Source organism: Melospiza georgiana, chromosome 17, assembly GCF_028018845.1.
Source record: "Melospiza georgiana isolate bMelGeo1 chromosome 17, bMelGeo1.pri, whole genome shotgun sequence".
Lineage (NCBI taxonomy): Eukaryota > Metazoa > Chordata > Aves > Passeriformes > Passerellidae > Melospiza > Melospiza georgiana.
In genome coordinates, this window is record NC_080446.1 from 7,700,512 (window position 1) to 7,728,038 (window position 27,527).

At 43.4% G+C, this 27,527-nt stretch overlaps 1 protein-coding gene across 1 annotated transcript; it reads right to left on the reverse strand.

The window, feature by feature from the left end:
• Positions 1–2,389: 2,389 nt before the first annotated feature.
• Positions 2,390–27,307, reverse strand: RPRD1B (regulation of nuclear pre-mRNA domain containing 1B). Its single transcript, XM_058036509.1, has 7 exons — positions 27,077–27,307; positions 25,494–25,623; positions 24,316–24,449; positions 18,170–18,282; positions 16,200–16,326; positions 14,940–15,115; positions 2,390–4,853 (listed from the first exon to the last, which is right to left on the reverse strand). The coding sequence occupies exons 1-7, from the start codon at positions 27,225–27,227 to the stop codon at positions 4,704–4,706; spliced, it is 981 nt and encodes a 326-aa protein (XP_057892492.1). The 5' UTR covers positions 27,228–27,307; the 3' UTR covers positions 2,390–4,703.
• Positions 27,308–27,527: the final 220 nt, after the last annotated feature.

Genomic DNA, 27,527 nt, shown 5'->3' on the forward strand with positions numbered 1-27,527 from the left:
TAAATTACAAATTAAATATTTCCAGTATCCATTGTGTGGGAGGGTTTGTAATTCAGTGTTGGTCCAAGTGCCAAAGCCAGGCAGGAGCATTCTTGGAGAAGAGAGGTTCTGGATGCGTCTTGGCTCGCTGGAGATGCTGACTTGCCAAGAATTGATTGTAAACTCATTTTAGACTTGATGACCTTTAACTTACCTTCATTGATGGATCAAAACTAGAACAAACTCCCATAAATCAGAGCTTTCACAAGAACAAATCTGTGGGATTGCCAAATGGTACTGCCTCTCCAAAGGTCTCCCTCCTCCTCCACAAACATGGAACACATTTTTACTCTCCTTGGTGCAACGAGACAACTGAGGCACCATCAAACAGCAGAAGAGACAATAAACCCCCAATGCAGAGGTCCCTCACAGGAAACCATCCCCTCTTCCACAGCCACAGAAGGTACAGGAGACACAATGGAGGGATGCCTCTTCCAGCATGGCCAACTCCAAGGGCCTCTCTGTGCCTGCCAGATCCCTGATGCAGCTTCCCCTGTCCTGCCCCTCATGGTGGGCTGTGCTGACACACACACCAGTAAGGACTGGTCAGCTGGGCACTGGAAGCTGAGGGATGTGCTGACTGTCAGCTCCTTGTCCCTTCCCAGAACAAGACAAGCCTTGTCTTTTCCCAGAAACACAAAGCAAGACTTGTCTTTTCCCAGAAAGATGAAATGAGAGTTGTGTCTTCCCAGAAAGAAGTGACAAGACCCTAAATCTGTGAATGATTTACTACTATCAGTTGTCACACAGATCTGCTCAGTCAGCAGCAGTGCAATGCTTGGCCACTATGCCCCAGCCAAGCTGCAAACCATCACATCCTTGTGCCAAGGGAAAACACTGGGACATGGATTTGCAACCCCTGTCCAGAATCCAACCTTGATGGGCTCTAGAACACCCATCCCTCAGGCTGCTCTGCACCCAGGGGACATTTCTGTACCCAAAGTGTTCATTTTCCTTAAACACCCCCTTCCACCCTGGCTGGTCCTGCAGTTTCCTGGGTTTTGCCTCAAAACCCGCACATGACCAGCATGACCATGATTCCACCTGCTCCAGCACACATGAATGCCTGTGAGGCCCCTGGCTTTTACTGAACTTCTTCCTAAATGTCATTACATGAAGCCATTACTGAAAATAAAAATAAAGAACATGTTTTCTACCTACTGTTGCCTTCCAGTTAAGAGGCAAAAGATGCCTGTGGCACAGCCCTAAAGCCGGTGACATCACTGGGAAATGTCTGTCCCAGTTCACTCCAACAGAGTGGCGCCAAGTCTGCTGTGAAATTTCATCCAAGTGTTTTACCAGGTCATTTTTTTTCAGAGCATTAGGGACAGCTTATACTTTTCTAACTAATCCTAGACATAAATATACATAAAGTTTGGAACATATCAAAACTTGGTCCAAAAATCCAAAGCCCACAGCAGCCTGCCCTGGGTCAAAACTCTGGCAGCACAACTCCCCACCCTCCCCCCACAGGATGCCTCCACCACTCCAAGGCTCTGCCTTGGACATCACCCTCACAACCTGGGGTAGCACAGTTAACCTGTCTGTTAGTCAGGAGTGAGTTCCTCACCTTGTACAGGTGTGTGAGCCCCCATTCCTTGGTTACAGAGTAGGGAATGCACACCAGTGCACTGAGGTACTGAGCTGCAAGGGCAGCTGCCTAAGAGTCAAGTATTTTTGTTCCAGCTCTTAAAAAAAAACAACAAAAACCTGATTTGCAAAGGCAAGGAAGGACAGCCAGTACCTTGTCACATTTCTTTCTTTGAAAACCCCACCTTAGTTCCTGCAACACCACACAAAGGTGGTTTTCACTAGGAGGACCACACCAGCTCCCTCCTGCTCCCACAGCACCGCCCAGCCTCTGCAAGGCGTGGTGAAAGCAGTGCTAAATATAGTGCCTTTAAGGGAAGATTTGTAAATCAGTATAAAACATAATCCGCTTTGCAGATCCTCTCCAGGGCATATGAAACAATCACTGTTTGCCCACAGAGGCTGTTGCAGACTGGTTAATTGAAGAACCCCTAAACCTCCCCAAAATCTCCAGAATTAACTCCCAAGGCAACGTGAAGACCCCAAAGCTGAGAGGCTTCAATCACACTGACCCTCTGGAACAGCAGCTCCTGGTGCTCATGCAGGGAGGCACCTTCCTCCCATTCCAGGTTTGCTTTTTATTTGCATTTTTCCCAGAGTAACAACTGACATGTCCTAGAGAAATCCCCCATTTCCACTCTGCATGGAAAACTGACTCAAGGATCTCCCCGAGTCACTGCCTGGGCTTTAGAAAGGTAAAAAACCCAAACAAAACCCACAGGGTGTCAGAGCATTGAGGAAAGAAGTAAGGACACTACTGTTCAATGACACCCTCTTTATTCAAAAATAGATATCTATGAGACATTTCAGAATATACTGCTGTCAAATGGCAGCCTATATGTCTAAATTAATTCCTAAGTCAATTAATATACAGATTTAAGCTTTTGTTAAAAAAGACACACTGTGGGTAAATCTGTTTAACCTTCAGAAAATGTCACCCAGTTCACCAGATGCCCTTTGCCCAAAAAGTAAAACAAATAAAATTAAAAACTACAAGACTTCATTTAAATTAAGCAAAATAAAACACACGCATATATTCAGAAAAAAAATCAAAACATTTCAATTAAAAAATAAAAAAACCAGACAGACAACTCTCTCACAGACCTGCCCAAAACACAAACGTGAGATGCCAACACATTTGTCTACATCAGTTTTTGACAGTTTTTGTCCTATAATGGATACACATTCAATCAATGCTCAAAATAACTTGGTTTGACAGCCTCGGGGTAACTCTGTGAGCTGAATCAGGATGGAAAAGTCTTTTGGTTTGGGTTCTTGAAGTTTGGTGTTGGGGTTTTTTTTGTTTGTTTTTCATTTTTGGCAAAAGCAGAGAGAATGTACAGTGTTTAATCTAAAGTATGGACCATAAAAGGCTGCACAGTCAAAGAGACTCAGGGAACACAGAGTTCTGCCACTGGAAAAATTCCTGTAAACTAAAGAGAAAAAAACATCTGTAGGCTGGGCAGTGAGGGTGCAAGGAGCATTAAAAAAGGACAAAAGAAGTGTCAGTAGGAAAAGGACGTGAGCTTCTGAACAACTGAATGATCAAAAGATGCTGTGGTGGTGTTTGCTGTAACTGACCGGGCTACTGAGCAGCCTGACAAATAAATTAATGCGGAGCAGAACAAGCTGTGCATTTCTGCATTTTCTTCTCCTGGCTTTGACACCAGCTCAAAACCACAGGGAGGCACAGAGAGAGCATCTCAGCTCACTTCATCCTCTGTCTTACAAAACCTGTGTAACCAGATCAAGTGTCTCCAGAAACAGAACCTGTTTTGTAGTGAGAGGTGCTAAATTTAAAAGAATTGTATCCAGATTGGAATGGTTCAGTGATCAGAGTCCAGCTTGTCACACCTAACACACAAACTGAAATGTAACTACACCCCTGGCAGCTAAAACACTAGCCAGCAACATAATGGAATTAAGAGTTTTTAAAATTTACCTTTTTTGTTTTTTACACTTTTCCTGATTATAAAAATCAACTCACAATCTGTGACACAAAATTAAGTACATCCTTCTAATATCTACATGCATGGACAGGGTACATGTGCATACAGGATATATGCATATATATGGGTCTATTTTCTATATAAATAAATATTTATACCACATTTCACATCTGTGCATCAGACAACTTCACTAAAGCTACGGAGAGTTTATATCATTGGATTTTCAATGTAACCATCCTGAGAGCAGACCTAACAGTGCCTGTCACAGGGACACCAGCAGCTGCCACACACCATTCCAGCCTCTCAGGTCATTAAATCAAAGCTTCCATTACCATCTGATTTCATATAATGAAGAGGAAAAATGTGGTATAAATCTAAGGTAGCTAGAACAAAATTTACTTCCACTCCCACTTAGGTAACATCCAGTTCTGCTTTGCTCAGCACAGTGTAAATTATGAGTCTACTTCTAATTTCACAAAGAAAAGCTGCTTATTTTTATTGCCTGTGACTTCAATTTACATCCATGCCAAATGAGAACTACCCTCACATCAGGCCACAGCATTATGAGGAACTGCAGGTTTAGGAACAAATCTTTCCCTGTACCATTGCTGAGCAGATGCTTCCCCTGACGTGGCACAGGACTGGCATGCACACACATCCCTACGAGGCCCATGAGCCATTCCACTGCTCCCAGAGATGGGACTCAGAAACCCAACTAAAACAGATGAGACTTATTCAGAAATAATACAATATTTGTACAGAGGGAAGATGCTGCATAGTCAACCTTCCTCTGGAAGCTTCCCAGGTATGTGTGTACATGATTCGTGATCTTTGTGGGGGTAACAAGTGCTAAGGGCAAACAGCAACTAAAGAGTACAGGAAAAGATGAGAGAAGTTTGCCTAAACAGACCACCCCCACTCCCTTTACAGCTCACTAAACTCACTCCTCTTCCTCCCCTCCTGTGAGCCAGAGCACACAGAGAGGGTGAGTATGAGCAGCCAAGAGGTTCAAAGCAGGGTCTGCGAGTTCCTTCCTACTGCAGATCTTGGAAGACCGGACTTCCAGCCAACACCAGTCTTCTTTCTTCTGCTGGTAATAATGAAAACTGGGGCACACGGTTTGCTCTAGTCTGTTGAAAACAGGTCCCCAGCAGATGGCAGAGGTGCCAGACCTCCTGTGACATTGGGCAGCAGTGACAGGTCTGGAAGGCTCTGGATGTGAGATTTCAGCTCCTTGCGCACTTGGGTTACCCGAGCGAGCTTCTGTTTGTATTCCTGAGGGAAAGACACAAGAGAACAGAGATTAAGCACAGGTTAATTAACAGTGCTGTTAGTTAAGCCAGGAGTCTCTTCCAGGTGAGGACTCACAGAAGGTGGCCAGGCCCTGGTGCTCTGAGCAGTGCAGACCCTGCCATCTGCCCCAAATTCACAGCCTGCCCACAGGCTCTGGCACCCCTACACTAATAATCCTGCCCTGCCTTACTAATTGTACATGTAAAATGTCCCCAAACCAGCACTCACTAGGGCCTGATAGAGCATTTGAGAGAAGTGTCAGTGCAGAGTTGCTTTATCCTTGTGTTCTTCCCCAAATACTGATGCCCAGCTGCTGCCAGAATGTTCCTGACACCCCTCCACTGCCAGAAGCCACAGGCTGAGGCACACCACAGGTATTTACTATGCTGCCAAAATGCTCATTGCTTTCAAATGTGATCAATTCTCAACACTTAATTAATCCAATTTCCCCCTTTCAAGCTATTAAATCAAGCCCAAGTTTTGGTTGTCAAACAGGGCCTCCTTTATGAGCTCACATGACAACCCTGGCATGGCAGGGACACCATGGAAACACGTGCAGGACCACGGAATGTAAACCAGGGAAAGGCACATCCACACCAGATACAGACATTAACATGTTCAGGATTTTATTACAGAGGGAAAAAAGAGCAAGCTAAAAATCTCCAAAGAGGAAACTTGAAAGTGGTTTTTCCACAAATGAGGTCTGGATTGAGTAGTGAAAGTGCAGTAAGGAATCCCTATCCATGTGCAGAAATTCCCCCAGGTTTCAGAGACACCAGTGACTTGTGTTCCTAATGAGGAGAGAGAGGAGTTTGGACCCTGAAAATGGAAGAAAGAACTGTACCTTGGCCAATTCTGGTGAGAGGCCACTTATGAGCAGCCCAGCACACATCCAAATTATCCAATACAGAAGATTTTAATTAAAGACTGCTTATGCAATTTCAAAGTTTTGTGATTCTATACATTCATGAAACAGTCAGAGAAGACAACAATTGAAGGACTAAAACTCAAATAGCACATAATTTTTTTTTTAATGTGCCAGTCTTTACTCAACTACATGTGGCCTACTTTTCATGGCACCTCCAGAATGCAGGAAACAATGAGCTTAAGGAAAAAAATTACACAGAACAGACTGCCACACAACCACCTAGAATATCAATTTACTTTTCATTTCTTAATTACTTGGCAAAGAGAACAGAAGTTTATATCTCTGAAGATCAAATGAAACTAGGCACATGTTTAATCAAAACATCTTTCTGAAGAGTTTACAACTTTAATCCAGACTTTCTAACCTTCTCAGTGATGGAAATTCTCTTCACCTTCTCCAAACATCAAAGCACAGCAGTTCCTGTGGGGTTACAAGCAAGGAGTTTACACTCTCTGTGTTTCATTATTTTGAATTAGAACAGTGAGAGCAGCCGTCAATCGCAACAACTCCCGATACCCCTGCAATGGCTGTGTAAGTGCATCCCATAAATTTCCTGCCAGCACCAAACAGGAATGTCTTTTAACAGCCTATTTCAAACTTAAATCCCTTATGAGGCTCAGTGAGATAATATAACCAAACATTTCTGTTAACATACACAGGATACACAGTGAAATAATCAAGTCCAAACAAAGCCCTCCCAGCTCCATGAACTGCAGGGTGCTGTTCTCATGCCTAGAGAACAGCAACAAAAAAAAAAACACCTCAAGGTGCACACATTAATTTTGTGAGGATTTGTCTTGCTTTAATGAAAGACAGAGAATCAGGAAAAAAGAATGTACCCACAGTCCTGATCACACTCTTTCGGGAATTCTTAAAGAGACAAACGAGTCGAGAAACTCATGAGGTGAAGACAGAGAACAAAAACAAACCCCCCAGATTCCTTGGCATTAACAGAGAGCAGCAGCAGATAAAGAGGGATGCCATGGAGGCACAGCATTCCAACACTTGGGATTCTTCTCCAAGAGCACGTGGGAGCCAATGCTGGGGATAGGGAGAGAGTGCCCTGCGTGGTCAGCTCAGGGCTGGCACACCCCCAGTGCTGGAGATGGAGACAGCAGCACCCCAGCTCCTGCACACACAGCAGAGACTGCAGGAACATCTACTGAGCTCCAAATGCTGCAACAGAGAGGGTGGAAGAGGCTCGACTTGGAGATCCACAGAAGACCAACTTAAAAATACTTTAAAATCCATAATTCACACCATTGTCAAGCAGTGATGGATATCAAGCCAGGAAAGAATGAGCAGCACTTCCTCCTCAAGAATGCCAAACTGTCAAGGGTGAGTATCAGCAGGTGTTTCTTTCTTCTGTAGTAATTCCCACTAAAGATAGGAACAAAAAAAAAAGAAGGGCAAGGCAGCTGGCAAGTCCTCCAGGTCTGATAAACGGGCAGGGAAGATGAAAAGAAGTTGCAAATTCCAGGCATAAGCCAAGAAAATACCTCAAATATGGCTTGAATTGCCAAGATCCACACAAAACAATTATGGATTTATGGATCCAATTACAGATCCAGAAAAAACAATTACGTAAAACCAGGTACAACCTCCACAGAAAGACTAATGTCCTGCCATTTTCAGGGCAAAACTGACCAGGATCCATCACTTCTCACGGACAGTCAGGACTGGAATGTGATGGCTTTTGAGCTGAAGATGATTTGCGTGACCATTAGAGTTATATTAGATGCAAATAACATTCCTCTCCCAAGACAGCTACTTAGGGGAGGGAGAATCTTGCCAATGCCTTCCTTGCCTGACAGCCCAGTTCTTATAAAACACATTGACAAATTAAGAACCACCAAGATGTGTCCAAACCACACTGCTGCTGGCAAACACACAGACTTAGGAGCAATTCTTCTGCATATTAACAGCACCAACCAGCTTCCAAATGCACAGTTAACAGCTTCAAGTGTTTAGGAAAATATTGCTCGTAGCATGTCCTTATTTTCAGGGATGCTCTACATTGAGGGCTACATGGAACACTGAGTTATCAGAAACATCTTCCCAGTTTGAAGAGAGACTTTTGTATACACATGATGACAAAAAAGAAACATCAAGTCACCCTGAGAACCATATTCCTTTCAATTCTAAGTGATTCCACCTTACTAATAAGTAAATGCAAGCATTATCTAATCAACACCAAAGGCCTAAATCCTACCTGCTAAAAACCAAACTGAAAAAATAAGAGAAAAAATTCTCACAAGCAAGAGGCAGCTACAGCCCCCAAACCAAAACTGGCTCAGAAAAAGATCAATAAATTCAGGAATGGAAACTAAGGGAGTAATCCAGAAACCAAGATTTCCTAGAATAGATGAATACTTACTGGACAGATTGGATACACATCACAGAGCATGGCAGGAAACTGTTCCATGCTTAACCCTCTCCATCCCTCTCAGCCTGAGCTGCTGTGCTGATTCCTGGCAGAGCTGTCAAGGAGAGACCACGAGCCAGAGCTGGGACAGGGAATGCTGGCTGCTCCCCTCAAGAATACACAGCAGCAGAGACACTGAACCCCCTTCCAGCTTGAGGGCTTTGCTTTTTCCACAAGTTCTGGCCATATTCTGCAACATGGGACTCTGGAAGCAGGTTTTATGGGAAATCATGTTTCTCATGTAGCCCATGACATGCCTGGAAACTGCACCTTGCAGATGTTTCCACAAAGTCCTTCCATTCCATGAAACTGAACAACACAACGTCCAGTTAAGAAGCTGCTGCTTTCCAAGGCCTTCGTTTGTACTCTGTGTTGAGCTGATTGTCTCACTGCTCAGTAGGTTTATATTAAGATTAATAGTATTTGGATGTTATTTGCTTTTTTTAGACAAAATAATGAGACTTCTGCTGTAAGCAGGAGTTTCAGGATGATAGAGGAAAAAACTGGCTCTGTGCCACACGGATGCTTTTGCTAATCAATGTTTCCTTTCAGTGCATGGCGTTCTACATCCTCAGTGGCCAAGAGAATTAGATACTCAGTCCTTGAAACAAATGCAAAATCAGAATTAGCCACTGCTGAATGAAGCTGACACAGTGTTTCATTCCAAAGCAGCCGTGCTTGAACATTATAGAACTGGCTGTAATCAACATGACAGGAAATTCATCCTGAGCACTGCTGTGTGGCCTGGTTCACCTTGTCACGTTCCACAGCAGAGATTTCAGCTTATTTTGGCTCAGAGGGTGTACTGGACACGTCCTCTCCTGCGCAGGGTCGAGCAGGAACATGCTGTAAGTCATCACAGCAATTGCATCTGCTGAAAAAACATCTAGCTAAGCATTAATGAGAATTTGGAAAGTGAATAGGAAGAGCAGCCGGTCAGGTGCAGTTTTGATATGATGCAGCTTGAGCCAGCTGTAGGAAAGCAGAAGACCACAAACAAGCCAGGGGAAAAATGCATCAGAGGCTCAGCAGGAATTTGCAGAGTATGTAGTGAAGTGAGAAGTCTGACAGCCAGTGATTATATGTCCAAGTAAAACCTCTCTTTAAAAATATTAAATACACCACAGTACTGCAGCAGGCTGATTAGGTATTGCTTACCTTCTGCTCCTTGCCACTTAACCTATGCAAAGTACTTTTAAAACATATCCACTAGAAAAAGAACAGAAAGGGAAACTTCTGCCATTCCACAAGCTCATTGGAGCAGAACCCTCCTCAAAAGCAAAGTGAAACCAAATGCCAGGGTGGAACCAGGTTTCCTCATTCTGCAGCAGCACTAAACCAGAAAATCTGAGGTTTTATCTGAAAGATGCAGTCCAGGAATCAGAGCTTGAATGATGTATTTCCTTGCAGAGTCTTCAGTTCATTTTCAACCTTAAATTTGTTCAGTCTTGCTCTTTTAAATTTGACAAGGCTTCTTTCTTCTGTGGCATCATTCATCACACTTCAGCAGAGATGGTGCTTCTGCTCCTGGCAGAATTACGTGCTCTCAAACCAGAACTCGTTTCCTTGCTCTCCCCTTTGTTTAGGACAACAGAAGAGGCAGTAGCAGAGGAGCAGCATTTCTCCAGCTGCTGGGAATGCCTCAACCTCTGCAATGTTCAAAAGCTCTCAGAAAAAGCCCAGGCTGCTGCCAGTGTACGATGGGCACAAATCATCATTTCATTTGCCAAATCCTCTCCCAGAAATAAACATTTGATATTCACCATAAAAATCAACATCCAGGGCACAAGCCAACAGCTACATTCACCTCTCCAAGCATCTTAATGCTTTTCTAGTTAAGTAAGAGAGTGGTCAACGCTCATTCACTTCAGTAAAATGCATAAAAACATTGGTGAATATTGTATCATTTTTTATTCGCTTTTATTGTTTAGTATTATTCTATTTGCAGCACTACTGTAATTATAAATATCTACAAGCACCTACAAAATGAAGGAACTGTATCTTTCCATTGTGCAAAGAAACACAGCTGTTGCCTCGAGCTATACATGGCCCAACAAATGCAAATTCCCTGCAGTTGTGAGCTCACATCCCCACAGAGCAGCCTGAGCTCTTGCCCCACACTCAGAGGCACCAGTGGCTCACAGCTGGCAGGACTGGTGCACAGCCCAGCATTTCTTGCCCCATTAGTCACCAGTTTGGTCCTACAGACCCAGGTCTGGCACTGCCTGGGTGCTCCAAGCTCAGGATCTCCCTGCCAGGGTGGCAGAGCTGACCCCACTCTGCTGCTGATTCCCACAACTGCTCCTGCTACTTCACACGTGTCAAATACTGACAATTTTGTTTCCTGGCAGGAGCCCTAAAATTTAATCTCCTATTTCACTGTCTAAACCACTGAAATGAATATACCACAGAACCCAAGAATTCCTGTCTGAGGGAAGCAGCGGCCACAAAGCCGTGCCAATAGTGACACACTACAGAGACCCAGGCAGTGGAAGCAGCACAGCAATAAATTGCCTATTAACCCACTGAACTAAATTGTATTTCAAGGAAATGTATAGTGCTGGGCAGTCCAGAAAACCTCAAGTGAGAATGCACTTCATCCCTCAGAGATGCATTATCAAAGAGGGTTTGCAAATTTGTGTGGGCACGGCATTAACACCTTATTAAAGGTGCCTTGAAGCCATGAATATTAAAACTCACAAACATCTAAAAACCCCCAGAGCTCTCAGCAGGACTCTAAGTGACAATTTTTCAGCTGCAGTCAAGAATCAGAATATTTCCCCTAAGCTGGATCTTAAATACAGTATGTTCTTTAGATTTATAGCTGCAGACATGTAAGCACACACTTATTTGAGTACATACCCTGCTCCATCCACACTGCCTGTGTTACACTGCTCCTCATGTCACCTTCCACCAACACAGATACAGAAGGTGTATGGAAGAATTGCCCTCACTGACTGCACATCAAACCAAAAATTCTGACTGCACAATCTTCTCTTTTTTCTGCCTCTTCTCCCCATCAGATCAAAAAAACCCTCCCTCCACTCACTCTAGGTTTCCTATTGTCAGTAGTTATTTCAGGTTCCCATGAAGCTTCTACACAATTTGCCATTTCCCTGGTTCTTCCAGTCTCCTCTGTTTACCTGACTTCACTTTACACCTGCCTGGTACACCAATAGGGGATGTTCTCTCCCCACTGCATTTCCATTTTACACAAACTAATTCCCTGGATTTTTTCTCCTTGCCTGCCGTGCATTCCAGAAGAGTGCTCTGACTTCAAAAGACAATTCTCCTTGAAGTTCTGCAGGCTCAGGTGCTCGAGGACAAAAAACCTCCCCAGCTGATTGTGCTCAGTAATTGTAATGGTGCAGCAATGGCCAAAAATAACACAAATCAGGAAACTTCCATTGCAAGTTGAATACTACTGTGAGATACAAGGACACATCTCATTCTTATAGAAACAACAGCTTCTGCTTCTATACCTGTCTGAAAGTGGATTTTATTTCCTGTCATCTGCTATTGTCAATGTCCAGGCCACCTCTGATCTATCTCTGGCATGGAAGATCAAACTGCAGCTGCAGTATCGAGCCCACAATTGCTGAGCAAGATGAAGCACCATTTTAAAATAAATTCAGTGTTCAGCTGTTGAGTGACAGTATCCCCCACATCTTTCAGGAAGTTAACATGAGGAACACTTACCTTTGAAGAGATATGCCTTGTTATAGGCTCTTCAGTATCAGTTTGGGGCCACCTGATTTTAGTGACTGATAGAATTAAAGAAAATCTACCTTCTTAAGCGCTCTCAGACTCCAGTCAAAACACCACAATACCACTCCCAGGATAAAGGAATCCTAATTATTATACTTTGATTTTTTTCATTGCTACCCTAAAAGCAGAGTTTGTCCATATGTTATGATCTTCAGGCTCTGTTGCAGCTTCCTCCCTCCAAATCACCAGTGCTGCTTTGCCCCTCACTGTTTCAATCCTGACTCATGCCAGCTGTGTCCATGCTGATGTGTAATTCCTTTCCAAAGCCTCAGCATGTTCCTCAGCAGTGTCCCTCAGTTAAACAGCCTTACTGCAACTGATGACAAGAGCTGTGTCACAGGGGTTTGACATGCAGAGTATTCTGAGTATTAGCCCACAAGACACAAACATACTGAGTTTCTGTATGTTTTGATAATTTGCTGTTTCATGAGGGACAGCATTAACAGGATTAGTAAACAACTGCAGCTCTTTAGACCATAAAAGCTGCTTTTCAAAAAGACACAGATTAGCTACTTTCATTGCTATCCCAGTGAAAGACTTTGCGAGTAAAAAAAAATACAAAAAACATCCAGAGTAATTTCCAAATTAGGTATATCCATCTCTTAAAATATAGCCTGACTTTTATTTCTGTCAGAGGCCTCTCTCCCCAACCAACAGCCTTGGCTGGATGAGGATGGTGAAGTAAACAATCCATCTTCCATCCAAACACACCCTCTCATCTAAGTCAGGAAATTTAGAGGAAACTTCCTCAGCACAAGTGGAAAAATTCAAAGTATCAAAGATCCTGGAAAAGACACTTCAAGAGAGCAAAGCCTACAATGAGTAAATATGTAAAATTAGATTGTTTTAAGTTATTTTCTCATTTCAGACCTTGCCAGAGTAAATGTTTTGGTTTTTAAATACATTTTTAATTGTTACAAGTTTCAGATCCTTCTAGTAAAATGCTTATTAGCACTACAAAGAAAAATACAGGCTTATCAATACTGTGAGAACATCAAAGACTCAAATAAAACTGATAAGCAGATCTGGCCTGCCTTATCTGCAACCAGCATCTTCCACTGTTTATTAACCCTCTACAAGGGCAGAACAATGGAATGCTGTAATCAGGCAACATCCCTCACTGAGGTTTGAGAGCTGACACGAATATCAATCGTGCCTCATGTTCACTGCTGGAGTGGCATTTCCTGCAACTCTGTTTAGACTGCTACAGCACTGAGGCTGTCTTGTCTGGCAGAATGACAAAGATTCCAACCTAAACAGATACTTAATAAGATCCTAATATTTAAATAGGATCATTCTTTATTTTCTAATGTAGTGAAGAATTGCGTTTACACCTAACAGTGTGCAAGCAGCCTGTCCCATTGCCATCAGCAGGATTACAATCATTAACAAAGCAACTCAACCAGCAAAACACTTAATTTTCAGGGTTACATTTCTGCCTCTGCCAGAGTTACAATTTCCAAGTAACATTCTTTACCAAAAGGATATTTTCCAAACAAAAAACCTCCACGATTGTCACAACATTTCAGCTAATGCATTAGAAATTTTAATTTCATGTTGTCATTATGGATTTCTCAGTTTCAAAGTCTCAAACTGACTCAAAATTATTAATTGTTCTGAGCCTTTTAAAATATTATTGTGCAGCATTTTGCTACCTATAGCAGTATGTATCATTTAGGGGGTTTTTTTAACATACACATAGGTGTCCTTTAAGCAAGAAAAACCCTCAAAATCTGACCCAAGACTTCCACAGAAAATAAATCAGTTGCCAAACAACATTTGGTTTCATGGCATCATCTGTATCCACATCTAAAAGTGTTTTTTCTGACTCAGTCATAAGACTGATGCTATGCTTGAAGAAATTCAGTCACAAGGCATTGAGAAACTCCAATATAAACACAGGCAAAGAAAACACTCAAAATGAATTTTTTTTGGGAACAATGTTGCCGAGCTGTCAGAGGAGGAGGTCTGCCATGAGAGTAAACAGAGACTGCAATTACTGCAGCTCAGTCTCCTTCCAGGAGATTTTGTCCTCCACATCCCCTCCCATCCCACCCTGCAGCAGCTGCTCATCACCAGCACGGCGGTGCAGAGAAGCCCTTAATGTGCCGCCAAGGGGCAGTTTAGCAGATGGCAGAGTGACATACAACCACAGCCATTAATTAAACTCCTCGCTAGTCCCACAACGTGCTGCTGAAAGAACTTCCATGGAGAAGGCACATTTTGGATAAACAGTTGTAAACAGCTGGCTGCACAGCCTGAGCAAGGGGGCTCAGCTCAGCCCCAGGCTGTTTTAGGGCCCTGCCCTCCCTGTTCAAAGGAGCTGTACAGGAAACACAAGTCGTTGTCTTTCACTACCAGCCCCATTTACACTGCACCACAGAAGCTGTGGGTAAGTGGCTGTTAAAGGATGCAGAGCAGAAGATCTGGCTCAAACTGCTTCCCCTAAACAAGCAGGGGTTCAAGAAGCAGATGAAGGATACCTAATCACCAGGAAAATAACAAAAAACCTAAGCAGTTTAAAAAAAACCTCAGCTAATTATGACAAACGGAGGTTAATTCTTTGAAAAAGATTAATTTTTTAAAATTTTGTCATAACAAAATAAGCTATGTGTTAGGCAAGTCTATTTTTCTTTAAAAAGTATAGAGCTCTGGGCTTTCCAGCTGCATTGAAACATCTAGACTGAACATCAGGACAGATTTGCACTCTGAAGATATGACACTGCTTTCTTACCTGTTTTACTCCAAGTGTAAAGACAACTAGAACCTAGATAACCTAGAATCAAATGTAAAGGCAGGACCTGGACCTAAATGTAAAGGTAACACCCAGAATCACATAAAGGTAACACCCAGAATCATCTCCCTCGGGAGAAACCCATAGATTTGGAGTCCAGGGCGAGCGTTTGGTGAGCCAATTGCTCTGCCAGCCCCAGTAACAGGCACTCACCTCCAGTTTCTTCTCCTTCTCCGTGAGCACATCCTTCTGGTTCTGGGTGTACTCGATGAGCATGCGTGCCAGCTGGCGCCGATCCTCCAGCTCGGCCGCCAGCCGCCCGTTGTACTCGGCCAGCAGCAGGCACGCCTCGTCCACCGTCTTCGAGAGCCGCTCCGCAGCCTCTTTGTCTGCGTGCAAAAGCGTTGGGTGATTTAGAGGACAAAGTTTAAAATTTCCAGTTGTTGACAGAAGGGCTGAGATTCACAAGCCACAGGCACAATAACATCTTGTTCGTAAATATACTTCTGGCTTGACAGGAAAATAAGGGCTGTTATCACAGGAAAACAGGAAATAGGACATACACCTTTTGTGGGCTGTATTTTAGACACTGACACAACTGACTGCATTTAATTCTTGCAGAGATGTCAGTGAAAGCAGGGAGATAAATCTGTGAATAGCAAGCCTCTATGAACAGGTTAATTAAAATGTTGAAAGTACCTTCAGGTAAACAAATCCAGTGGTTTCTACATTCAAACACTTTGTGCACTAGTTAATTCCTCTTATATAGGAGCAATTTCAAATGCATTGACACAAATCTAAGAATTGCATACAGTCCAGTTGGACACTGTAAGAATATATCATGAACGGTCAAATAAGTGATAATTCATAATGAGTTCTAAATTAAAACTACCTCCAGGAACAAGAGTCACATCAGTTCAACCTCTAAATGCTTCTATTAAAATTACTTTTCAAATGCAATTGCACAAGTTAATTTAAACAAAGACTGACAGATTAACGGGGTAGCAATTTGCCTTTTCCATAGCAATCAAGGACTATGTGTGTACTCAGCAGTCTGGTAGAACTTGAAAATATATCAATCAAGGACTATGTGTATACTCAACACACTCTGATAAAACTCCAAGATGTCTTAACAGCTGAGGTGTTTAAGAGCAAACACATCCACTTGAGAACACTTGCTCGATTTCCTTTATATTCTTGCAAAATGCTGATGATTCTCTCAAAGTACAAAAGCCTCAGTCCAAGCCAAAAAAAAAGGAAGCAGCTATGTAAGTTTAATCTTCAGTGTTAGTCATAGGATTGCTATCTGTTAATTACCCCAGAACTACAAAGCAAGGACACAAAAGCAGGCATTCACTCCACCATACATTGTGATTATTAAAAAAAAAAAAAAAAAAAAAACCAACAAAAAACCACACTTTGACTTCTAAGTTATTCTTTGGACCCATGTTCATTCATCTTCCAGTCTCATACCTGTAATTTTCTCCAGTAATGAAACATCTTGAACTTCCTGAGGCAGGGAAGCAATTTTTTGCCGCACTGTTGCATCTCCTGATGCTGCATTCTCCAGGTCTTGTAGGGCTTTGATCAAATCCTCAGTCTACAAGTGAACCAACAGTAAAAGCTGGTAACCTTAACCACATCCACTTCCCAGGGATGTGGTCACCGCAGAGGAGCTCACCCACCTCTGAAAGGCACCATTTGAGCAATATTTTCTTCAAGTAATTTTTAAACCTAACACAAGGAGTATTCATTGAGTTTACACTATCCTAGTGTTTAGCTCCTCCTGCATAATTACAGCAGGGCCATCCTTTTCAAGGCTCTGCAGTGGGAAACTTCTCAGTCCAATTAAGAAAAGTGATCATTTAAGACATAGCTGAGAAGGACATGACCACACCAGTCTGAGAGAACCACCAGCCCTGTGTGCTCTCTCAAGCTGGGACTGAATCTTCCACCCAAACATCCCTGACAGATCTCTGCCTCCCTGGAGTGTACAGGCACCTTTCTGTTCTGTTCTAAAGCCGCATTCTAAAGAGCAAAAACACCCAACACCAAATTTCCATCAGCCCAAACAAAACTATACTAAATTTCCCTCGTGACAAGGTTTAGAATTCTGTAACTTGCTACTGACTATAAACTCCAATGATGACAAAAGCTCCTCCCATAAATTAAACTTCGTCATCTCCTGATTTTGCAAAGCCATGGCTGTCCTCACCCAGCTCCCTGCAAGCGCAGAGCTTTCTGTAACTCAACCGGGCTCCTCATTGTGCCCTCAGCTCATCTCTCACCTGGCTTTAGTGCACTGAGGAAAAACGTGTCAGTTTGAATTAATTCATTCAAAATGCAGCCAAACTTTAAAAGGACATGGATGAGGAGAGCTCTAGGAGGACCATCCTTGACACATTGTATTTCTTCCTTGCTCAAAAAAAAAACCACCAGAGAAACTCCCTGAACAGGAAGAACAAAGTGTTGCTTTTTTGTTTAAAAAATTCTGAAGTAGGGCAGGTTTTTGAAACAGAACACTAGGACTATAAACACAAGCACTGATTTTTAAACTACAGTTCAATAGCTTGAAAGCTAATGAAAACACTAACAAATTTAAAATAAATATTTTCCTAATCTGAAAAACAAAGAGGTCCATTACCTAATGTTTACTACTTCCTTGCAAACTGCAAATGATTTCCAACAGTGACAATGTTTATAATCAAGAGAAACCATAAACTGCAAGGCATCTGGAGGTAAAAACAACAACAAAATTTTCACTTATTTCCTTGACAACTGTTATTTATTTTTATTTTTCAATGTTTACAGTTTACCAGATGGATGGTGTAATTTTTTATCCCCTTCAAATAGGCTCTGGGTTAACATATGTTCACTCTGTAGCCTGAAATGGCCGCAATGATTTTCTATTTCATTCCAAATATTTCCACACCAGTAACATGGAGCCTCCAAAGTCTTCAGTGCTGGTTTTCCTACCAGCTCCATACAAATATAATAAATGTTATGCTGTATAATAACTTACACAAAGATATGGCCTACTAAAGAAAGCTGTATTAACTGCTCACAGCTTTAGGTTTTAGAAGCTACATATTGATTTTGAGAAGAATTTAAAATATGGGCTGCTCTTCTAGCAGTCCTTTGAGATTCTTTCCTGGCAGCACTACTCAGACCTTGGGTTAGACTACCAAGAATTGCTCAGAAGTGACACATAATTGCAGTAGGGAAAAGGAATCTGTTGCCTTTGCATGGACTTCTCAACCCCAAAGTGCATCTCACCACTAAACCCATTTCACTTGTTGTCAGCTCCACCTTGTGGCGGTGACCCAGGGGAGGTGGCAGTGACCCAGGGGAGGTGGCAGTGACCCAGGGGAGGTGGCAGTGACCCAGGGGAGGTGGCCCTACGGCTTCTAGAGCTCCTTCCAGGCTCAACCCATTCCACATACCAGCAGTGGCCCAGCACTGGGGTCTGGGGGTGAGTAGCTCCCAGGGTAATCATCATCTTCCTCCTCCTGTATTTGCTGGAAAGTTCGCTTTAAAGATTTCTTCTCCTCTGCAACTGAAGACAGAAACAACTCATTTGGATGCCAGATCTGCCCACCTTAACTATCTGAACTTCAAAGAATTACACCAGATGGATGCTCTGATGATTAAGCCCTCTAGGGGATGACCACAGCTGGACTTTAATGTTGGAATCATATTCCAAACACTCAAATGCAAAATAGTAATAAAAGATTGATTTCTTCCAGCCATGTATCTCTGTACATGCCAGCCTGAGGATACACGAGCAGTGTGCACTTCATGTGTTTGTGCCTCTCCCAATGAAAGTAGGAAACACAAATAAATGTGCTATTTGTCAATAAATTACAGATTTCAACCCTCAGATGCTCTGGCTAACAATGAGTGTACAGGTGAGGACTTCTACCAGTAGAAATGAAGCATTGAGGTGTAAACAAGGTACTGAAGGTATACAAGGACAGAAGAATTTCAAGTTATATCTTTCTGCATTAATTATATGCTCCCTGTGGTCCCACAATCAACACAGTAATTGCTCATTATTCAACCTTCCACTCTTTCATCAAAATAAGGGCTTCAGGACAGTTCTGTTTAACTACAACTCCAAGATGTGACAGCAGCAACACCAAAGCGTGAACTAATCTCCAAGCAGGTAACCTGCAACACTTCAGAAACAGGGATGTCATAAAGCAAGACAGCATTAGTTAAATGAACCTCAGCATGGCAAACATTACCTTGAAAGGGAAGAGACAGTTTATTTAAATGAGTCAGAAGTCTTAATGATGCCTTTGATCCAGCCACAGAACCTTCAAAAGAAGGCAGGTCATTTTTTAGACTTACCACCAAAGATAGTAAGATATGGGATAATTTGTAAGAAATCTTTGGACAGTCTTAAAAACATCTAATCAATGGAATGCAGTCTTGCCAAGATAATCTGTATATACTTTGATTCACAGAAAAAATCATGATCACTCAATTTAAAACAAAACCAGACTGTCCCATTCTAATGGGGAACCAAACAGAAAGGTCTGTCCTTAAATGCAGAGTTTTGCCTGCCTTGTCAAGTGGGACATATGACAAAAATTCATTCTAATGGAGAGAAATCAGAGGAGCTGTTACATCCTGCTCGTTGGGGAAAGAGCAGAACAACTTCCCAAGGCAGGCACAAACACACCTGCAGAGGACAGACTCACTCAATGGAAGGCAAAGCAGCACTCAAAAGTTACCCTAAACCAAAGGAATTGTTAATGTTTGATAGAACAAAGCTACCTAGGCTAGAAAAAGGCCAGCCAATTATTGCATGTATCCAACTGATGGATGAGTGCTTGACAATCTGACTGACAAGCCTGTGATGCACCAGACCAACAAGGAAAACAGCTGCTGCCCACTGAGGTCTGTGAGAAACACGAGTTGGGTTGAACAGGAGATAAGCAGATGAGAAAGTGGGCAAAGAGAGCATTTAAAATTACCCAGCTCAACACAAGAGGTCATCAGTATTTATCACTTGTGTGTACTTATCATAAAATAATTAACCAACAGAGGATAAACCTGAGCCAACAACAGAAGAATGCATGACCACAGCGATCACACAAGTGAAATTAAATGGAGAGCTGGGATTCAAATTGCTGAAGAGTTATTCCTGCTGTGTTGCCAACTGGTCTACCACAAGACACAGCACTACCCTTGCTCACCGCTCTGACACAGAGGATTCAGAATTCATTGAATATTCCATCTGAACAAGGCCACGTGAGTCTGACTGCAAGCACTCTGAAATTGGTGATGCTGAGCACCTGCAAACCTAAGCAAAAGTCACTGCAGAATTCTAGAAACTCTTTCTCAATTTCATCAAAACAGAAAAAAAACCCCTCTGCTTATTTGCAAACCCAGGAGCATATGGAGCAAAAGGATCCCTGAAAGAACAGAAGCACAGCACAGATACACCCTGCCTGGGTAACTTACAAACCTGCCAGCCAGGGGTAATTTAACCATCACAGTCTACACCAGCAGAAAAGCATGTCAAATCCAGCCAGAGAAGGGGAAAACAAGCATTGAGAACTTGCAGAACTGATCAGGATGTAATACATAACTAAAACAATCAAGATATCCTTGTAGAATACAGAGGTATTCTACAAGGATACCTCTTGTAGAATTCAAGAGGTTCTTCCCTGAAAATCAAGAGTCCACCTTGACATGGACACAAAGAAGCCAGAGAAACCCCAATGAAGGCAGCTCTCCTGCTTTGCTGTGCCCTTCACAGACATTGAACTACTCCCAAAAAGCCTCCAAAGGGCAAAGCACTCTCCATTTCTCCAAAAAATCAAACAACTGCTCTCCTCACAGCTGTGCAGTGACACTCCAGGTTGTTGCTACCTTGCTATTGCAGAGTCCACTGACACCTGCAAAGGCATTTCTGCACCAGCTTCTATGCTAGGAGCCATCTCAGCTGGCTTGAGGAAGGTTACAGTGTCCCAGGCCTTGATGACAATTATGAGCTTTTCCTGTCAGCTGGACACCTGAGGGATCTTCCCAGCTCAGGTGCTCACTTTTTGTGTTCTCAGTTCTTGATGCCTGTTCAGAGGTAAACAAGCTTCTAATGAGCCAGCACCCCCTCCAACCATTCCAAACCCTTCTCTCTTTGGGGGTAGATTACTTGTGGTTGCTGAAGCTCTCATTACAACATTTATTTGTTGGCAGTCTCTCCTAGGGTAAGCACAACTGGAGCTGAGCTGCTCCAAATCCATACCCAGCCCTGTGTCCAGGTGCCTTCATTTCAGCTACCCTCAGAAGCTTCCCTGCCTGCTCTCCTCTCTGCTCTTCTCCATATTTTAATACAAGTCTGACTTTCTGTGCCAGAATTTGCAACATAAACACAATGAAAGCAGTCGGGGAGCATCTCAGCTGTGTGTTAAGAGTGACACACTCCTACATCACAGCACATTCAAGGACCTTCTTCAATTGCTTGTTACAAAGACAACAAAAAGAAAACACATCAGCTATAGCAGTTGTATTGCCTGAAAGGTTTCACATCAAACCTTTAAGACCTACTTTTTCCAATCTTTGAGAGAAATGGGGAGTTTTTCTCTTCCCTATTGCTTGTGAAAAGAAACATTCTAATAAAAATGAGATTAATGAGAAAGCAAATGCAAGCTTAATGAATACATTTAGAGATAAAACAATGTATCAATATTCAAAAGCACATTTCCATGCATATGCATATCTCCTGAAGGAACCAGAAAGACTAAAATCTGGTAGTCAGCTGCACCACTGAGCAGTCAAACCAGGGGATACAGTGCTTAGAAAGGGCTGGTTGTCTTACCCCTCTGTTTCTCTGAAGGGAAATCAGCTCTGCTCCACAGCAGGAGCTCAGCATGCCCAGACAACTGAATTGCTGTGCATTACCCAAGGCCTTGCTAGTGACAAAACAAGAAACAAACTGTAGCACTGAAACACTGACTGATGAGCATTGAAGATGTATTCCCTCATTGACACAGGACTCCACTGCACTTTGGCAAGTCACACAACTCTAAATGGTGCTCTCAAGACAAGCAGAGTTATCCTTCTCAGAGAGAAGCACCCACCAAATCAGGAATTTAAGACACCGCAGTATGAAAAATAACAGAGAACTGCCTGCACTGACCTGTTGCCATACCTCAGGCTGAAGAAAAGAATAGTTGTTATCACAGCACCAGGTCTTATCAACATCACCAGGTGCCCTTAAGGAGCTCCAACATTTTAACAGCACAGCTTGCACCAATCTACAGACACTAACATTGCCTATTTCTCAGCTGTGTCTACTTTGGGCATCCACAAACCCAGCCAGCCAGAATGGCTTTGGAGGAGCACTGGACTATGGTTTTCCACATTTACAATAATTGTTCTATCTGTAAACCAGGACACCTTAATCTCCATCTTGCTTATGTTCACCTGTTTGAAGATGGAATACAGTAACCACAAAAAAGCCTTCTGCAACTCACCAGAAACTCAAACACCAATTTATGTCAGAAATCCATAAAGCCCCCAGGTGAAACTAGCTCTTACCATCAAGAAGCTCATTTGCACACATGCCAGTCAAAGCAAGGGAAAAACTCACAGGATAACCCTGCTGAATCTTTCAAACTTCTTTTTGACCATGAATTGACAAGGCAGTAACATTCACACTCATGCAAAGGCCTGAACCTTCCTTCAAATAAAAGATACTACATTAACACCTCTAATTACCCAGGCAAAAACTAAGTTTCTTGCCAAGTGAAGCTGTGCACACAGCAGCTCTTCAAGGGTTTGTATTCCTCCACTCTGCTTCCACAGACAAAGATCTGTTACTCTTAGCAAGTTTAATTTTGTACAAATGTTTTTAAGTTGAAAAGACAACAGTAGCAGAAGTGGTTGATACCATCAGCCAAAGGGAAGGGACACTGAGGGACAGCTGGTTGCCAAATGACCAGGAACTAACACATGGTACCAATTATCAATGCCTTTAGATTCAAAGTTAAACACTTGCGAAACACCTACCCAGCTACACTAAATTAAAGTTTCAAGTCCTCAGTTAATCAGGTCAGGGTTGTCAGGAGTGTAAATTCTGGCCTTTGATAACACACAGGGGCCTCATTCACTGCAGCCAGACAAGAGGAACCCCAACACGAGCCAGTTCATGCAGAGACTGTTCACCTTCACCCCCAGAGCACAGACTCCCTGTATCTCCACAGAGATGGGATAACCCCTTTGGTCAGGGCAGCTGGCTCACAACATTTTGGGGAAAACAGCAAAAGTCTTCTTCCAAAGGGTACACCTCAATCAGGGGCAGGTGGAAGGGCACTGGTGTGAGCTGCTAGAGCATCCATCCAGCAGTTCTGCCCAAAGCACTTGTGAAAAAGCACAAAGCTACAGCCAGAGATGTCTTCACATACAGATCTCACTTATGCTCATATCTTATAAATTCTACAATAAATACCAACTAAATCAGACCTTGTTTCCACCACCTAAGAATGGCACAAGGACCTTTTACTAATGACCAAGCCAACTCTCTCACATCATCAGAACTCTGTGGGCAACAGAAAAAAATATGACCAGAGCAGCAATGTCATTCCAGCTCATTTGAAGACACTGACACTTCACAGAATCATGGAATGGCTTAACAGAAGGGACCTTAAAGGACCTTAATTTAAGGCCACCTCATTCCAACTCCCCTGCCATGGGCAGCAACACCTGCCACAAGACCAGCTTGCTCAGGGCCCCATCCAACCTGGACTTGAACACTTCCAGAACTGGAGCATCCACTTCCTTCAGCTGTAAGGTGGACAAACATTCCTTTAACCAGAACACTCTTGATTTTTAATGACCCTCACCTCCCACAGCTGAGGCATCCCACTGCTCCCCTCTTTCCACTGGAGCACTACCAGTGAAACACCTGCAAGTGCTAGAGAAGAGGCAAGATCTGCCCAAGCAGTAAATCAAAGCACACCAAACACAAGCTTATGCTCAGTTTCTCACAGGTCTCATGCAGTAATAAGGTTATACCTGTGATGTTCTAATGATACTAAATTATGCAAAGTTAAGAGTTTTCTCCAAATGACATCAGCTGGTGTAAGAAAATAAGAGACCAGACAAGCTTCTGGGGCATATATTCCAGACCTCAATTATTCAGAACTCCTTTCTGCACCATAATAAAATCAGTAACTATGGAAAACAAAACAATTAATATGAGAATGAAAGCACTGACAGTACTGAATAAGACACTCTAATAACCCAGCTGAGCAGTCTCAGAGATGCAGAGTGGGACACTTGAGGTGGATACAGAGTTCCCTGCATGACTGAGTTGCTTTCACCCCAAAAGGCAGCCCTGGAGCACTGAATCTGCACAAGCAGCACCAGACATCACACCCAGTTAAGCTCACTGCCAGCCCCAAGACAGAACATCAGCTAACTAGAACTGAGGGTTTTACAGAAATCACCCTTCTCAACACAGTCCTGAAGAATCTCCACAACCAGCTCTGGCAATAGCTCAATTCCTCACAATAACTGCAGTGAAACATGCACCAAATTAAAAACAAAACACACATGACAAGTAATATGCATTTACCTTTTGTTTGAGGGCTGTTGGAGTCTTCCATAGACAGTTTGAGCTGCTGGATGAACTCGCTGCCATACACACTCCTCTCCTGCCAGATGTTCAGCAATCGTTCCAAGGGCTTCTTGCAGCCCTCGTCTGCTTCTCTGCTCAAAGATTGGGAAATCATTACACTTCAGCTGATCAACACTCCTCATGTGTTCAGAGAGCATCTTGCAAACTGGCAGCTGCACCCATTGCAATATGTGAACATTTGGAGAGAATCTTGCTCATGTTGTCTGAGACAAACTGTGCAAAACACACTTGTGGCCAATTTTCCTCTTTATTTGACCTAAAGATTGCCTGGAAATCTCCCACCATTCTCACCTCAAAGTAAGGGCAGGAAAGTTGTGAAAGAAGAAACTTGCCATCATTCAGAATTTGCAATAAGAGTTTATAAAAAACCCTGAAGCTGACAAGTTTACAACTCTGAGTACTAACTTTAAACAGCTGCTTCAGCCAATAACATCCCAATTAAAAGCAGGTTGATTGGATCATTAGGCACTTAAATGCACTCAGGGCGTGCTCTGACAGTCAGACAACCCTCCAGAACAGACAAATACCCAGAGCATTAATGTTGTTTAGCTGAGGTAACAGGACTCATTATGCCATTTAGACACAATCTTAAATAAACAACACTGCATTTTTGGTAAGAGGGTGACTGCATCACCTCTTCCCTTTTAACTATAAAATTCTTCCTTCCTGCAGCAAGGATATTACTGGTCAGGTAACACACAAAGGAACTGCTCAACCCAGGGCTGGTGAGAACCCAGTGACCCAAAACATCAGCTCTTTCAAAGTCTTTTGACAATGGGGCAGAGCCATTCATTATGTGGCTTTAACAAACACACCCAACTGCTCAATTCCACTGCTCATAAACAGACCTGCCAGATCTTCAGGTAACAATTGAAATAAAATCCATAGGAGCTTCACAAACATGTAAAGCTGTGAAGGACTGGTTCACACACACAGTTACCCATTTACCCTAAACAGTCCCCAACCACAAAGCAGTCAGGATCCAATCTGTACTACAGAGAAGGTACAAGCACGCCCTAGACTTAAAAAAAACAACAAAATCCAATTGAATTAAGCTTTGAATAACAAGAATGCAAATCTCTAGAGAGGAAAGCTGAAGAAATACAGCAACATACCTGGCAACGTGAGAAAATGCATCCACGAGAACAGATTCAAATTCCCTGGTAAATTCAGGGCCTTTCCTCTTACTGTTCTGGATGACATCGTTTGCTAAATACAGGAAAGTAAGTTTCCTACTTGATTTTGCTGAGAAAGGGGAAAATAAAAGAAAATAGAAAAGGAAAAAAACAAAAGGAGAGTTTTTATTTATTTCTCGTTTCTTTCACCTGGAATCATTAACAAGGCTTTGAAAGTTGCTGATGGTTGTTTAGCTTTGCAGTCTAAAAGCAAAGTTCAAAACATTTCCATTTTACCAAAGGAAACCAGGGGATTTCAAGTAAAGTAATTCTCAATGTCCTCACTTCTGCTCTTTTCCAATTAATTCATAAAACAAACACGAGTTTAATGCTTTTTGTGCACAGTGACACCTCAACTCTGAAAAACCAATAAATTTTAAACACAATTTGAAAAAGCTGCTTTAACCCATCAGCAAATCAATAAACCAATTAGTTTATTTTTTATTAATTAACTTCAGGAAAAATACTCTAATAAAACTGAGTAACTCAGAATGAGTGAAACTGCAGGAGAAAGCTATTGTGGAGACTCAAAAATTTTCCAATCAATGCTCCTAATATCAAATTTCTTCCATACACCTTAAATGGTCCGAGTTTGACACCGTCAGTTTCTTCATCAATATGGCCAGAAATAGTGAATTTCACTGTTCCCCCAACAAAAACAACACAGAGGCAGAAAACAAAGGTGCTCATTTCCACAACAGCGCAAAGGCAGCTCTTCAAAAACTCACGAATAAACTACAAATGGCAAAAAGCAGCAATCACATAGAAGATAGCCCAGCCGCTCCAAGGGGCTCACAGTGATGGTGACACTGGCTGCACCTGGGGACAGGGCATCCAATCCTAAAATAGTGTGGGTTTGAAGGGACCTTAAGGACCACCTCGTTCCTACCCCTGCCACCGCCTGGCACACCTTCCGCTAGGCACTGCAATCTCCCTTGGCTTCAGGATGAAGCCATCTGGGAAATCCCCTTTTGTTAATCTGCAAGGAAAACGCGCACAAAATGTTTCTGGCTGATAGCACCAAAGAGTTTTACGGACTCCTACAACTACTTTTTCTTTGCTTATCTCCTCTCACTAACTCTGTAACGGATGAGCTGTATGAATCCAAACCCAAAATTCAAAAACGGAGCCAAACAGCCACAGCACTTCCAAGTCTGCCTGAGCATAGTCAGCGGAACGTAATTCGTACATCTCTCGTTTTACACCCGCCCAGAGCTGAGCATCCCCTCCCTCAGAGGCTTTGCTCCCCATCCCCTCAGAGGCTTTGCTGTGCCTCTGCCATCCCAAAGCCGCCGCCGGTATCAGCGGATGCTCCCCTCATACGTGGCGTTCCCCCCAAAGTTTAGTAAACAACAACACAGCAGCCAAACAGCGCCCAGGCTCCCACAACTCTCGGACACCAACTTCTCCCGGGGCCGGCCCGCCGAGCTCCGCCAGGAGGAACCGGCCGCGCTCAGCGGCAGCTCCGTTACCTCGGGCAGGGGCGGCCAGAGCGGCCCCCGCCGCACAAACTCCCCGCGCACCTTTGCGGAGCTCCCGGTGCCACACGGCGACGATGGGCCCCGCGTGCTTGCGGTGGTGGATGAGCCACAGCGAGAGCGTCTGCACGCTCTGCTGGGAATTGCTTAGCTCCGACAGCTTCTTCTCCAGCGCCGACTCCGAGAAGGAGGACATGGGGCCGGGGCTGCTCCGCCCGCGGGGGGGGCGCGGCGCGGCCTCACCGACAACAACCCGCCGGGGCCGCCGCCACAAGATGGCCGCCCGCGCCCTGACCCCGCCGCGGGGCGAGGGGCGGCATCGTACGGAGCGCCGGAGGGAGCCGGGCCGCACGGCGGGAGGGCTCAGCGCATGCGCAACCATCCTCAGCGCCTGCGCACTACGAGCACTCGCGATTTTTCTCACAGCGACTGCCCAACCCCGCGGGAGCTTTGTGGCGCTGACAGCCCCGTTAGTTCGGTGTCACGTATCTAGCGC

Coding starts and splice junctions, on each gene's coding strand:
- RPRD1B (XM_058036509.1), bottom strand. CDS start 27,227: ATGTCCTCCTTCTCGGAGTCGGCGCTGGAGAAGAAGCTGTCGGAGCTA. Junction 24,450..25,493: donor GCATTTTCTCACGTTGCCAG/GTATGTTGCTGT, acceptor ATCTTTGAGCAG/AGAAGCAGACGAGGGCTGCA. Junction 15,116..16,199: donor ATTACTGGAGAAAATTACAG/GTATGAGACTGG, acceptor TTTTGCACGCAG/ACAAAGAGGCTGCGGAGCGG.